Genomic DNA, 15,335 nt, shown 5'->3' on the forward strand with positions numbered 1-15,335 from the left:
GTTTGATTGCATCAAGGAGCATGATATTGACTTGCACCTTCCTAAATGTCTCAATAATGTCCTTGTCACTTTCTTCTTTCTTTGATTGCAAAAATCTGCGAAGGAAAGGCACATTTGGTGGAATAACATTAGAAACAATTGAATTTGGACCTAACTTACCCTTGTTTGACGGCTTAGGGGCAGTGAGTGGTTGTAGCAAGGGTTGCTCCACCCTTGTCGTGGCTTGGCCTTGTTTCTCCTCTTCATGCAGCAGCTTTTCCTCCTCATTTTAGCTTGCTTTGGATGGTTGTGGGTCGGTTCCAATTTCCATGCCACTTCTTAAAGTGATGGCATTGGCAGTTTCAAATCCTCATTTTGGATTCACAATGGTTGAACTAGGCAGTTTGCCTTATTCTCTGAATTGGTCCATGAATTCCGCCATTTGTCCCATTTGCTTCTCCAATTCATCCACTTTTTTGTTGGATTTTGTACTCCCTACGTCAAAGATGTGAGTAATTGAATAACTTTATCATTATCCAAAGACATACCTGAATTTGGTTGAACCGGAGGTGGTTGAGGTTGCATTGGTGCAAATGGCCTTTGAAAAATCCCAGAAGGTGGTTGTCGAAATCCTCCTTGTTGTTGAGGTTGTTGAGGCTCCCCCCCCACTTCATGTTTGGATGATTTCTCCATCCCGGACTGTAAGTGTTTGCGTATAGATCATGCCTTGGTTGATTTTGGCCTTGAAAACCTATGGCATTGGCACTTTCCCATCCTCCATTCTTTATCAATTGAGGACATTGCTTAGATGGGTGTCCTTGCATGGTGCACACGCCACATACACTTGCTTTTTACACTTTGGATCCATCAACAACCTGTGACACAAGAACAGTGAGATTAGCCAATTGAGATTGAATTTCAGAAATTGCACTTACCTCATTCACTTGTGGTTGCTGCCGTGGGGTGTCTCTTTGTCTAACTCCCTCGTATTGTTGTGCATTCAAGGCTCGATTTGCAATTAAGGTCTTGGCATCAATTGGTGTTTTGTCAACCAAAACTCCTCTTGCCGAGGCATCTAGCATTTGTCTCTCAATTGGAAGAAGTCCTTCGTAGAAATATTGAATTAGAAGCTCTTCTTTCATTTGATGTTGAGGGCATGATGCAACTAGAGTCTTGAAACGCTCATAATATGGTGGAAATGACTCTCCTTGGTTTTGTTAGATGCCACTAATTTTCTTCCTCAAAAGAATGACTCTTGAAGTGGGGAAGAATTTTTCTAAGAATGCTCTCTTCATGTTTTCCCAAGATATGACAGTTCCAGGTGCTAATTCATAGAGCCAATCCTTAGCCTTTTCCAAAAGAGAGAATGGAAAAGCTTTCATCTTCAAAATGTTGCCATCCACGTTGATTGGAGTCATGCTTGAGCATACCACTTCAAATTCCTTCAAGTGCTTGTTTGGATCTTCTATAGACAACCCATGGTATTTGGGAATATGATGCAACAAGCTAGACTTCAATTCAAACTCATCGGTCTTGTCTTAAGCTGCCCTAGGATATTGAATACATAGAGGCACGTCATTGTCCAATCCCGAGGCTGAAAGTTCTTTGATTGTTCGATTATCCACTGCCATAACTTGTGCTTCCTCTAAATCCTGAGCCGTGGCCTCTTCTTCCTCTTCTACTTCAGATTTTGAGCTATAACTAGGTGAATTAGGTTCTGGCTCCATCCTCTTTCTGCTCAAAGTTCGCTCAAAGTCATCGTCAAAGTCCAAGATATTTGAACGAACATGTTAAGAGCTTCGAGTCATAAACTAGTACCTAAAAACAAGAAAACAAGACAAAGTTAGCAACTAAAATAAAAACACACGAAAAAGAAACAAGGGGAAACAACGGGGGATTAGCAAAGTTGCTAATCCCCGGCAACGGCGCCAAAAATTTGATGTGATATAAAATAGCACTCAAATTAAACCCTCTTATTGATAATTGTAGTAAAGATGTAAGTAAGGATCGTTCTAGGCCGGGGATTAGGAGAGATTGCTAATCTACTCTAAACTGACTTAAAAACACAAAACTAAACTTAAAAACTGAAAACTAGACTCTATGACTCTTAACTAGACTTATATGACTCAAAATAAACTAATCAAACTCAAAACTGCACAAAACAATAAAAAGACTCAAAACAGACACTAGGACTTACTTTGGACAAAAAATGAATTAATTTTGACTCAAAACACTCAAAAACACAAGTTTGAATAGATTCTAACTAATTTGACACAACAAAGTAAAGGGGATTAGGTTTTTGACGAATTTAAAGTAAAAACAAGCAAATTAAAGACTTAAACAAGATTAGCACAAAATTGGGGGAAACTATGGGTGATAAGCTAGCTAGAGGGTCCTTCTCCACACATGATACACTTGCATACAAATCAATTTCCAGTTGCTTTTCCAATAAACCATGAACCTCAATGCCCCAGATTAACTGTGCCATCACTAATTAACCCTCAGATTTTCCTTAAGTCGTTGAATTGGACGGACAACGCATCGACAACCCAATTATTCTCCCCAAGTTCCCTACATGAACTACATAATAGAGACACAAGCAAAGATCATTAAGCTTTGTGAAAATCATAAGCATTGACAAGGCATTCGAAACTATGATATCATGATACTCATGCCAGGAATTTAACTTAACATGATCGTGACTAGCAATCTTCACTACTTGTGAATATAAGTTCATAACGAGTATGTTAAACTTCCTTATATTCTAGCATCAAATTCACGCATACAAACTAAGCAGGCCCTCTTAATCAACACACAAGAATAAGTTCTTAATCAAACAGTTAAGTAAATTGCATTCACGATTTAGAAATCACAACTGGAAGTAATCAATTCATATTGCAAATATAATCATGGTTTCAAAGTCTCCTCTAGCTAAAACAAGTTTAGATCCTCATATTTGCAAAACAAAGATAATTAAACTTAAACATTGGAAACAAAGGATTGAAAATACCTAGAAACGCTCCAACAATCCAAGCTTGAATGGCAAGCACATCCCATGGTCCTCCTTCTTCTTCTTTGATGCGGCACAAGGTGTGGGTGAAGGTTTGAGTGATGAATTGTACAAACGAATGGCTGAGAGTATGAATAGTAGTGAATGGATCCCTTCTTTGGTACGGTAAGGCTCTTTTTGTATCTGGGAAGGAAGGGCACGGCTGGAAATTGAATTGGGAAAGGTTTTAAGACTCCAAATCCTCCAAGAAAAGGGTAACAAATCAGAATCCCAAGAGAAAAATGAAGGAAATATGCGGCAAGCCTAGAAAGAAAAGGGAATGTGACTTCCTTGCACGGCAAGGAAAGAATAGGTGCGGCATTGAGTTTAGGAATGAGATTTAGGCTTCTAGAACACATATTTAAGTGTCCCAATATATTTAGGAATCCCTTTGGTAGCTGGAACATAAGTAGGAAAAGATTAGAATTAACTAAGTCAAAATAAGATAGTTTGACTCATGTTTCCTTCTTTGTGGCTGATTCCTTGTCTTCCAAGTCTTGAATTAATTTCTTCAACTCTTTAGCACATTCCTAGCCCTTCTTGAACTTCAATTTCGTCCATCTACCTTGCTCCAAGCATGTGCTATCCATTCCAAGCCCAAAACTGCTCCAAAATGCTTTAAATTGCACTTTCTTGCCACTTTAGTCAATTGGACTTATAAACACACGAAAATAGCTTAAATCACTATAATAAATACAAACAAACTAAGTAAATGCAAAAAAATAAGCTAGCAAGGTCGCATAAATATGCTCTTATCAGATACCACAAAATATTATGTTCTAGTTAATGGAAGTATGAAATAAACTCCAAGTGTTTGTTGAACCTATCGTTTTGAAGGGATACGCATTCTACAAAATTATTTTCAACGATCTAACCGTCACACTCGTTTGTATATGCTCCAAGATCTCCTACATAAAAAATTGCAAAAAACTGCCATTCGAATATTAGGTAACGAGACGAAACCTTTCGACGGTTATAAACAAAAACTCACGATTTAATGATTATTTTAACTCCGATTTTGATTATTTTTTACAAATACACTCCTCAACCCTATAAGAGTACGATGAATGAATTCGATCTTCAATTTAATAGATTTGCACTAGTGGATACCACAAAATATAATGTTCTAGTTAATGGAAGTATAAAATAAACTCCAAGTGTTTGTTGAATCTATCGTTTTGAAGGAATACACATCCTACAAAACTAGTTTCAATGATCCAACCGTCAAACTTGTTTGTATATACTCTAAGATCATATATGTAAAAAATCGCAAAAAACAAACATTTAGTTATTAGGTAATGGGACAAAATTTTCAATGGTTATAAACGAAAACTTACGATTTCACGGTTATTTTAACTCTAATTTTTCTGATTTTTTGCAACTACACTCTTCAACCTTATAAGAGTACGACCAACAAATTCAATCTTTAATTTAAAATATTTGCACTAGTGGATAGTAGCATTTTAGGTTAATCTCAATTTACTACCCTAAAGTTTCTTGGTATTCAACATTTGGTACATAAAGTTTTTTTCATCCCAGAGTGGTACATAAAGTTATAATTTTGAGAAACTTTCCTACATCCGTTCAGGTTGCTGTTAAATTCACCGTTAATTAATAACGTGACATCCACGTGGACAATAATTGGACGTTACGTGGATATTAAAAAAAATATAATAAAAAAAACTTTTGATCTTCTCCCTCACCCCTTCCGACCTGCCTCCCTTCTTTCCTCTGCACCCACCGCCTGGAGAAACCAAATCCATGAAAAGCCTAACAATCAAAACCCACATTTCTTAAACCAAACAGACTAAAATTTCAAACAAAACCCCAGCTCAGAACTACACAAAAAAGACTAGAAATTCAAACACACCTATCTTAGAACAACAACGACAACAACCACCACTTGTCGAAAACGGAGCACCTTGAGATTAGTTGGGCAGAGCTTGTTTGCTTCCTCAGCATCAGTAAGAGCGCGCCTGTAGTTACCGAGCAAAAGATTGACATGGGCTTGATTTGAAAAGAGAATTGAGGTGTCAGAATCGCTCAAGGCTTGCTGATTGATTGCCCTCGTGTAGCAATCTATGGCTTCAGAGAAATGCTTTTTACCCTTTTACACACACTCGTTCCCCTTTCCTGCCAAACCCAGAATATGGGAGAGAAAAAAATCCCTATATTCGCCCGGACCAAACCCTATGCACTTAGATCTGGGCCGAATCAGAACATACAAGAAAAGACGAGGACCGCGGCGGCGCCTAGGAACCAGAAGAACGATGCCGTTTCATCGCCACTGAAGGTTGAAGAAGACATTTTGCTCGATTTACAGACATATATTCTTTGATCGGATCTGGCTTTTGATGGATTAGGTTTCTCCAGCGGTGCCACCGGGCCAAAGAAATGGGCGGAGACATGGGTCCAAGAGGAGATTTGGAGCCTGATAGGGTTTAGGAGAGATGTGGACTTGGAGGATGCCATTGATGGAGAGAGATGTGGGAGGGAGAGAGAGAGAAATGGAATGGGTGGAGTCGAAAAGGGAGGGGGAAGGGTAGGGGTCGGAAGGGGTGAGGGAGAAGACCAAAAGTTTTATTTTATTTTATTAATTTATTTTTATTTTTTTTAATATCCACATGGCACCAATCATTGTCCATGTGGATGCCACCTCATCAGCTAACGGTAAATTTAACAGCAATCTTAACGGATATATGAAAGTATCCCAAAATTATAACCTTATGTACCACTTTAGGATAAAAAAACTTCATATACCAAATGTTGAAAACCAAGAAATTTTATGGTAGTAAACTAAGATTAACCCTACTATTTTAATGTTGTGAGTTAACAAAAGCGTGCAAATTATTTCTTTATTATAGAATATTATATTAAGTTATGCATGTTTTTGCTCAACGGTTTTATTTTTAATTTTATGGTCCAATCTTCTCCATATGTATTCCAAGTTATATGATCTACTTATTGTAGAATTTAAATTAAGAATCAAACTTATTTCAAAAATATTCTAACGACACATGTGACAATTGTTAAATAATTGGTTCCAACAAAACCATATGCCTTAAACATTTATTCTGACAAAGAAAAAATTTTATCGGAAAACCCGACAACAAATATAAAAGCATTACCTAGAAGACTTTTTTTCCCTCAAAAATATAAAAACATTACCGAGAGGACTTTTTTTCCCTCGAAAATACTAAATCAATTTCGTCAACATGAGTAAAACTTTGGAAATAACCATTCTATTTCCGATAAGAACTTTACTTGTCGTTAATACAACTGACGCCAATTTTTCCAGCCAAACAAAAGTGCATTTCCAATGAAACTTGAAACTTTTTCCGAGGACATTATGTGTGTTGGTAATAAAAATTCGTTTCATGCCATGTTACCGACAATCCATATTTTAAGGTCACAAAATGTGCTTTTTATGACCGTTTTTTGGGACCCTCAGAAAATCTTCGTCGGTAATGACTAATTTTTTTGTAGTGTGAATCGAATCCTAGGTGGCCACAGGAGAAGACCTCATGCAGTGTTCCCAACGAACTAGGGTTTGATTAAGCTTCATGCCCCCATCAACGACCTTTCCAGATCGACGATGAAAACCACGTCTATCAGAAGAATCTGAACCAGAAGCGGCCAAAACTGGTTCATCGCGCAGCTTTCACCATCGCCCCATTGCGCCATTTCTAAACAAGTGTTGGCATGAATCGACATGGTGGGGAAAATCATGCCGCTTCTGAAAAAGTAGAAGGACGCCGATGTTCAGGTATGACACCGGTGAGATTCATCATATTAACAAGTAAGGGTGGCTCGACTGAGTTGGGATCTAGAAGAAGGTGGCTGGCAGGAGTTGGTTCGATGATTGATTACGTTGATGAGTTGAAGGAGGAAGATGATGTTTTTATTAACTTAATTTATTTTAGGGTAAATTATATTTAGGGTAATGGGTTTTATTACTATTACGTCAGCTCTTAACAGACTAATGAATAGAAAATATAACGGATGTATTATATTGAAATAAAATAGTACATGAGATACGAAAGTAAATTTTTTTAAAGATGTTGTATAATGTTACAATAGACCTCAAACCTGAAGTGATAAAATGTAATTTACCTTTTATTTTTCATCACATAATATGTTATAGAGTTCATATTTTTTTATTATATTTTATAAATCACATCATATGACAATTAATGATTAAATTCTTTCTTTAATAATTTAAAAGAATTCAAATATTAACCATTACATCGTATTTCTCTCTAGCATAATCCTAAAAAGTTTGTATGGTAAATTGTTCGACAGCTTTATACAGTGTGACCACAAGTGCTAGCCAGAAAGCTCTGCCTCTATAAAGAGAGAGAGTCTATAGTGTAGTGTTAGTCAACAATAATCGTATAGAAAGGAGTGCTCCATTTATGATCCTATCCCGTGAAGTGTCCAAATCACTTCTTTAAATATTTACCAAATTTATTTTAAATATTTACAAACAAAAAAATCACTTTTTTAAATAGATGGTTGAAGCCTATTTTGTCGATTTTCTATTAGGATACGTTTGTTGCACTGGATTATTTCAATTTGGATTAATTTAAGGGACTAAGTTGAATTAACTTGGCTTTTAGACTAAGTAGGATAAGAATAGTGAAGTGTTTGGTACAGTGGGAGATTAAACTATGGACTAAAATATTTTTAGAACCCGAATTATTTTTTTTATCATTTTTAATTTACTTTTACCTTAAAAAACAAAAAAGAATTGATATTTGTTATAAAATATTATATTGTAGTTATTTAATTTTTAAAAACCTAATTATGTTTCAGGTTTGCAAATCCTCTCAACCTTTATTTTAATTAGAAGAATAGACCAACTTTTTTTATTGCAAATCCTCTACCTTTTCACTTCATCTTCTTCGCCTCCTACCTCTGCACTTCACCTCTCCCTCCTGCCTTTTCACTTCCTCTCACAAAATGAATTGCAAATCTTAAAACCAAAACATAGAGTAAGAAAGAGATTTGAAGGAGGTGGGCTACATGTGTGATTGGCTTAAAGGTGGAGGATAAGGGTTGGATCTAGTTTGGGTTTTCTAGATGCATGTGTATGATTGAAACAACCATGATCATCCCACTGCAATTTTTTTTTTTGGATTTCCTAGGTTTTCTGGGTTCAAATTTTGGGAGTTGGTTTTGGTTTTGAATAGGGAACCGCTGCAAATTTTTTTCATTTTTTTTTAATTTTGCGGGATCTGGGTTTGAACAGCGTTGTGGGACACGAGATAGAAGTAGATGGGAGGAACGAAGCAGGGAGAGGGTGAAGCGATTAGATTTGGCTTAGCAATCCGGCCAATTTCCCCGGGGGGGGGGGGGGGGGGCTCACTAAGACCCTTCAACGAAGCTTTTAGTCCGACTTAGTCTACGCGAGTCTCATAAAACATAGTCCCGGCATGAAACAAACACGCGACTAAGATAAGGTGTAATCCAATCTAGTCCAAGGAAGTTTAGTGAAGCCAAACAAACAGCCCCTTAGTTCTTATGCCTAATCAAAATTCAATCTTTATAAACCAAGATTAGTCATAATTATTTGTAATTTGTTTTTGGGTCGAAAAATAATTAATTGTAATTAACCACCTCAATAAATTTATGAATAATGTTAGAGAGACAACTATATAGACTAAAATTTACAAATCATATGATTTAATTATTATTTAAGTATTGATTCTAGTACTTATTTTCTATTCGTGATATATCACATAATTTATAAAAGAAAAATTTGAAAAAAGGAAGACAAATGATGGCAGACCACAGTTATCCATCCATTCTGAGGGCCGGAAAGATTCACAGAAGCATAATTTATAAATTTGGCAATCTACCTAAAAACAAAAATTAAAGTCACTCAGTATTATGGTCTGGTGGTAGTTCTCTTCATTTGTAAGTGGGAAATCTTAGGTTTGGATCTTGTGCATGTTGAATTCGATACTAAATTAAATTACTCATTATATAACTTAGCTGAACTCCCTATCTCTTAGTGTAAATTATATCGTTTTATTCCAAAAAATAAAAATTAGAAGAAAATTTTGAAAAGAAGAAGAAAAAATGGACCCCTCAGAAAACCAAAATCAGAGGAAATTTTTTAAAGGAAGAAGAGAAAAAAGAAAAGCAATCAAATTGTCAGGCCACAGAAGCAAGCAGCTTTATCTTGTTTTTCTTTTTACGAGCTCTCTTCCAACCGCTTTCATGGTAATGATTCGTTCTATTGCCAATATTTCTGAAATCTTCTCTCTCCTCCCTCCCTCTCTCTCTTAGTTCCATTTCTCAGAACCCCAAAACCAAAACAAAACAAAACCTTGAAAACCTCATAACGAGGAAGCTTTAAAAATCTTTTTCATTTTCCCTCTCTCTGTGTTTATGTAGAATCTTTGTTTTTTCTCAGACGTGGTGCAGAAAGTTGTCTGTCTCAGATCCCAATATACGGCTCTCGGCATCTTTCTTACACCATTGACGATTTTAAACTGTACTCAAAGCCTATATCAACCACTTTCTCTCTCTACACTGTTATACACCATAACGGCATAGAATCCCGTTCTCAAAACTCAAGGGTTTTCTACTCTCTCTGTGGTCCTCGAACCAAGCTCTAAATTACCCTTTATAATTCTCCTCTTTCTCTACAAAACCCATCTCTCAGAATTTCCAACAGATTTGGATCGAGTCGTCGAGAAATGCAAGAATCCGGGTTGGGGATGATGGGTGGTGGCGGCATCGACGGTCATCATGACCAGCATAACCGGCAGCTCAAGGCTGAGATAGCCACACACCCTCTCTACGAGCAGCTCCTATCTGCTCACGTGTCCTGTCTTCGGGTGGCGACGCCAATCGATCAGTTGCCGCTCATAGACGCTCAGCTGTCTCAGTCGCACCACCTCCTGCGCTCTTACGCTTCTCAGCAGCAACATGGCCACTCAGTCTCCCCACACGAGCGCCAAGAGCTTGACAACTTTTTGGTTAGTCCGTTTTATTAATTTGTTACTGTCTAATTAATATATTTCTACTTATGTTTTTTTTAATCTGGTTTAATTTGTTGAGTAATTGAATTTGTACTTGTTTGGTTTTATTAGTTAATGATTTACCTTTTTTCTTTTGGTTAATGGGGGTTTACTCATTGTTTCTGCAGGCACAATATCTGATAGTTTTGTGCTCTTTCAAAGAACAACTTCAACAACATGTCAGAGTCCATGCGGTTGAAGCTGTCATGGCCTGCCGTGAAATCGAAAGCAACTTGCAGGCTCTCACTGGTATGGCCCCCCTCTATTTTTCTCAAAATTTCACCTTCCTAGCTATTATGATTAATTTTTTCAGACCGTGAATCTCGACTACTAATCGTGTTGAGTTACACCGAAATATTTGGTTTAACTCGCAGTTTAACAATACAAGTTTGATAAGAAAACATTAAACATCGTAATATATGTTTGAGATGGAAGTGTTTAGAATATGAGTTATGAATGTTGTTTTTATCATCAATTGGTGTTAGAAATGTTTAGGATATTTGTTTAGTTTTGTCATTGGGAATGAAATTTGCTTCTGTTTTCTGTGCTGCGATGTTTTGTGATGTTTTAATGTGTTTGGTAGGCATAAACGACCAGCTATTCTGGGGTTCTGGAAGTTTGAGTGCTGTCCTTGTAAGGAGTGGGTGCGGTATAGGGTAGGGTCTACGAAAACTAATCAATCAAAGTGTAGTGTTGGCTAGGGGTTGGCTAATTAGGTTGAAGGGGCACAGAAGATAACGGTCATACTGTCATGTATAGTATTAATCGACGTATTATAATATGATTAGACAAAATATTGTTTTATCATAAACTTAAGATGTAATCAACTTAAGATGTAATCTATAAATATATATATATATATGTGTAATATACATGTTATAACATGAATAAATTGATAACTTGATGTAGCGTTTAGCGTATTGATAACAAGATGGAGAAACTTATGGACCTTGCCGAGAGTAGTCTCCATGACCTAACTGACAAGGTTGCAGCAGAATATTTGGTTCTAGAATACTTTGATTTTGATAATTGCAGTGATTAATATATTTTTTTTCGTTGGGAATATAATATAGAGATCATGAACTTGTTTATTTGTTGGATTATCCATATGTTGGAAGTTTGGTGATTAATTTGGTGGTGGAGTATCAGTAAGTGCACGTAACCACTCATATTTTAAATTAATGATGATTAAGTAGAAGGGTTTGATTTATGGGGGATCTGCTAGGTGGAGACGCTAACTGAAACTGTCAAGGTCTTTTCACTAAATTAATTAATTAATAAAAGAATATTGCTTACATTCCCCTTTTGAAAAAATGAACTTATTCTCTCGCTTGCAAATTACGTATTTTTAATGTTAAAATTTTATAATAGGAATTGTTAAATCTTGATTAAGCCTACAAAGAATCATTTAATTTGGAGATCTTTCAGTCATTCATATATATAAAACAAATGGACAATTTATCACGATCAAAACAGTTGATTGGTTTAACGCGTATGAATGACTTAACGATATCCAAAGTAAATAATGTTTTGCATATATGATCTTTCGATAATGATAAAGAGAATAAACTATTCTGATTATGACGTTCAGAAAGTAAAGATTCATTAATCGTAAGTAAGAGATATGTAAGTCCTCCCATAGAGACGACACAAGCATTATCCTTCTTTTTTTCTGTTCTTTTTTTTATTTTTTTTTTATTTTTTATTTTATAGAATTTATGTCTGATTAATTGGTTGTTAGGGTTGGGGACAGAACTTGTGAATTGCATATAAAAGTTTGACTAGTATTTTCGTGGTCATGCTAAATGGTTAATTGAATTATCCTAAATAGACTCTGTATGTTTTCCGTAGTTTAAAGTGATGACTAGATGTTGATCATGATGTGGGGGAGGATACTATAATAATATAGAATACAGGGTACACTTTTACCTAGGGGTTAATAAAAAAGAGGTTTGGTTGATATCAAGGTAAAGAAAATGACAAATTAGTAAGCAAACATGGAAGAAGACAAATTATTTAGTGAAATATACTATCAAATATTGAGGAGTATATCTAGCTAGGTCTACCAAAGGCCTAAGAGAAAAAGAGAAGAATGATCCTACATTGTTGTTCTTTGTTCAATTCTTGGATGCTTGCGGAATCTCAAGGAGCTTGTTTGAAAGTGCTTTAAAAATGACAAAACATTTTTAGAGAAAATGTTTTTGGGTTCTATAAGCACTTGAAGTGCTTTATGTAAGAAACACCAATTATGTGCTTCTTCTAGGAAGCACTTGAAGTGTTTTTCTTGAATTTACTTGTATTTTTCTTATTAGATTGGTTCCAAAACCATTTTCATCAAAAGCGCTTTTATCCCCTTTAAAAGCACTTCCAAACGAGTTCATAGTATATGTGCCTTATAGCTACAACTCAGACAAAAAAAAAAAAAAAAAAAATTGGAATTGGACATCTATTTTGTCATATAACATATATACAATGTAGTAAGTTATCTAGTTTAATTCCTGCTTACGAACTTAACGTGACATTCCAAGGGAAAAGATAACTTGCTTTAAAAAATAAAAGTACAATGTAACACAAGTTGTAAACTTTCATCTGTCGGATTTGAACTCGAGGTCTCATTCAAATTATTATGCTTTGGTGTGTGTGTGTGTGTGTGTGTGTATAGATAGTGTTATTGGCACTCCAAAAATCTCATTCTACACTCCTCATAAGTGTATTTTTCTTTCTAAATGTAGAAAGTTTGAGAATTTTGGAGTGCCAATAACAATTCCATATATATATATATATATATATATATATGATACTTTTGGTAAAAAGAATGATAATAAAGAAGAATTCATATATGTTGCGGTAAGTCCAGAATCAAGGACTTGACTGGTTTCTTTAGCCAAAGTAATTAAGGCTCGTTTGATAATCTTTAGTTTTTGGTTTTAATTTTTATGCTTGAGATATGGGTAAAGTATACAGGGTAAATTAAGGAGGTATGAAGGGTGACGGGTGATACTTTTGAAAGTGAAAACAACTTGAAATAAGTTATTTTTTTTGTTTTCATTTTGTGTCTTTCTTTGTACATTTCTTTTACATTTCTCTCGCTATCATCCATCGACTATTCTTCATCCCTTATTTCTTTTATGTATTTGTCTTCTCTATCCCTAACACAAAAAGTGAAGGGTGAAAATGAAAAAACAAAATGGTTATCAAACAGTCTCGGTTAACTCATTTCTGATAACTGTTTAGCAAAACATTAGGCTTTGTTGAAGCCACCTGAGCCCAACTTTGGTTTCGACTTCCAGTGTGTTCCCAGCTCAGTTACTTATAGGCCCAGCTCACCGTTCTTGGTTTCAGTTTCTTGTCACTCACGCGAACTCATTTTAGTAAGGTTGAGGAATGAACAGGGAGAAGTAGGAGTTGAAGCATTTATTCTGTTCTTTCCATGGCAAATACAAAGTAGAATTAATCAATTGTATTCGAGGCTTATTTTCTGTCTCATCTCTTTTCAGGAGTAAGTCTGGGTGAAGGTTCGGGTGCAACAATGTCCGACGATGAGGATGACATGCAGATGGATTTCCCTATGGATCAATCCGGTGCTGAAGGGCATGACATGATGGGATTTGGCCTCCCAACCGAATCTGAGCGATCACTAATGGAAAGAGTTCGACAGGAATTGAAAATTGAGCTGAAGCAGGTACAATTTATAGACACATAAAAGTTACACCATTGCTGCAGTTATGTTATTATGCTTTCGGGAAGTGAACTGAGTTTTCGGTTTCCTAAATATATAACAAAGTTGCATTGTTAAATATTTGCAGGGTTTTAAGTCAAGAATCGAAGATGTAAGAGAGGAGATTTTGAGAAAAAGAAGGGCAGGGAAATTACCTGGGGACACAACTACAGTGTTGAAGAATTGGTGGCAGCAGCATTCCAAGTGGCCCTACCCAACTGTAAGCAAGAAACTTCACCTTTCATACTTTGCAATTTTTCTTCAATACAACGTAGTACCGAATCCAAACCCCATACTTTGATTTTTTTGCACTCAATACATATTTACCATTCTGCTTAATTTGTATATACCCAACAAAGTAAATGTTACAGAAATGATGGAAGAATTTTGGGAGATGGTCTTGAATAACACTCTTACTATATATAGTGAATCAACAGTATCGACAATATACTGACAACATATTAATTACCATCGTTGATTCGTTATTATGGGACGAATAGTGACATTATCAACAACTACTAATATAATGAGAGTATTTGCTACGATGAATAGTGTGGTATTTGAGAAAATTGCTACATCATGCTGAGATGATATCGATCTAATTGGATTGTTTGCTATAACAATAGTGTCATTTGAGAGCACTACAATGATAGTGTAATTCTGTTGAGAGTATCAATCCCACGTTGAGGAAAGAAGGGACCTTGCACTATATTTCCAATTGGTTTTAGGGTGGAACCTCAATTTTCTTCAGATTCCTTCAAGAATTAATGAAAGATTCATATGATATATGCAGGAAGATGACAAGGCAAAGCTTGTGGAGGAGACAGGGTTGCAGCTAAAGCAGATAAACAATTGGTTCATCAATCAAAGGAAGCGCAACTGGCACAGCAACTCTCAATCAGTCACCTCTTTGAAGTCCAAGCGCAAACGATAGATGACAAACCATAACAACCGTTGGATCTTGTTTGATAATCAGAGAAACTGATGAACTCACTTCTGTGTCTGATGATATATATGGCTGTTGAATTGTGTGGCATTGGGGAAGTATGTATAGTCTAATTAGCCAACACTTTTCAAACAGAAATTAAGTAACAAATGGCCAACTAATTACATGTGAAACATTGTATAAATTCATGTTTTCGATCGGCTGGGTAACGATCCTTCATCTTTATGTACTATATTTCATTTAATTTTGTCTAAGTTTGCTTGCGAATGTAGACTACTTGCTGATCTGTTCCTGTAAAATTGCTGCAACATTTTCTAAAGGTTTACATTGGAGCAACATTTTGAAATTCACAAATATGAATGCTGAATGATATTGTGGGGTAAAAACTCCGAGCCCCGAGCTAGGACCAATTTCAGGCTAGTACTAGTGTTCACATATATCATTTATTACGTGTATGTAAGGAGTGTCACACCTTATATTAATAATAAGTGGAGAGATGCGTCATAGTGTCACGACTAGAACATGAAGGATGTACAATCACTGCAGGGTATAAAGTTCAAAATGCTCTTACATGCACACACAACCACAAGCTCTTAAAACTTCCAAATTTGA

The 15,335-nt window shown here is 35.8% G+C and overlaps 1 protein-coding gene across 1 annotated transcript; it reads left to right on the top strand.

The window, feature by feature from the left end:
• Nucleotides 1–9,150: 9,150 nt before the first annotated feature.
• Nucleotides 9,151–15,138, top strand: LOC137710881 (homeobox protein HD1-like). The gene is made up of 5 exons (XM_068450035.1): nt 9,151–10,017; nt 10,188–10,308; nt 13,557–13,741; nt 13,866–13,997; nt 14,571–15,138. The coding sequence occupies exons 1-5, from the start codon at nt 9,736–9,738 to the stop codon at nt 14,709–14,711; spliced, it is 861 nt and encodes a 286-aa protein (XP_068306136.1). The 5' UTR covers nt 9,151–9,735; the 3' UTR covers nt 14,712–15,138.
• The last annotated feature ends 197 nt before the right edge of the window (nt 15,139–15,335 follow it).

This window comes from Pyrus communis, chromosome 12, assembly GCF_963583255.1.
Source record: "Pyrus communis chromosome 12, drPyrComm1.1, whole genome shotgun sequence".
Classification (NCBI taxonomy): Eukaryota; Viridiplantae; Streptophyta; class Magnoliopsida; order Rosales; family Rosaceae; genus Pyrus; species Pyrus communis.

What these genes read in the sequence shown, in the direction of transcription:
- LOC137710881 (XM_068450035.1), top strand. Translation starts at nt 9,736, where the DNA reads ATGCAAGAATCCGGGTTGGGGATGATGGGTGGTGGCGGCATCGACGGT. An exon ending in TGAAAATTGAGCTGAAGCAG is followed by an intron (nt 13,742 to 13,865) that starts GTACAATTTATA and finishes AAATATTTGCAG; the next exon opens with GGTTTTAAGTCAAGAATCGA. An exon ending in CCAAGTGGCCCTACCCAACT is followed by an intron (nt 13,998 to 14,570) that starts GTAAGCAAGAAA and finishes TGATATATGCAG; the next exon opens with GAAGATGACAAGGCAAAGCT.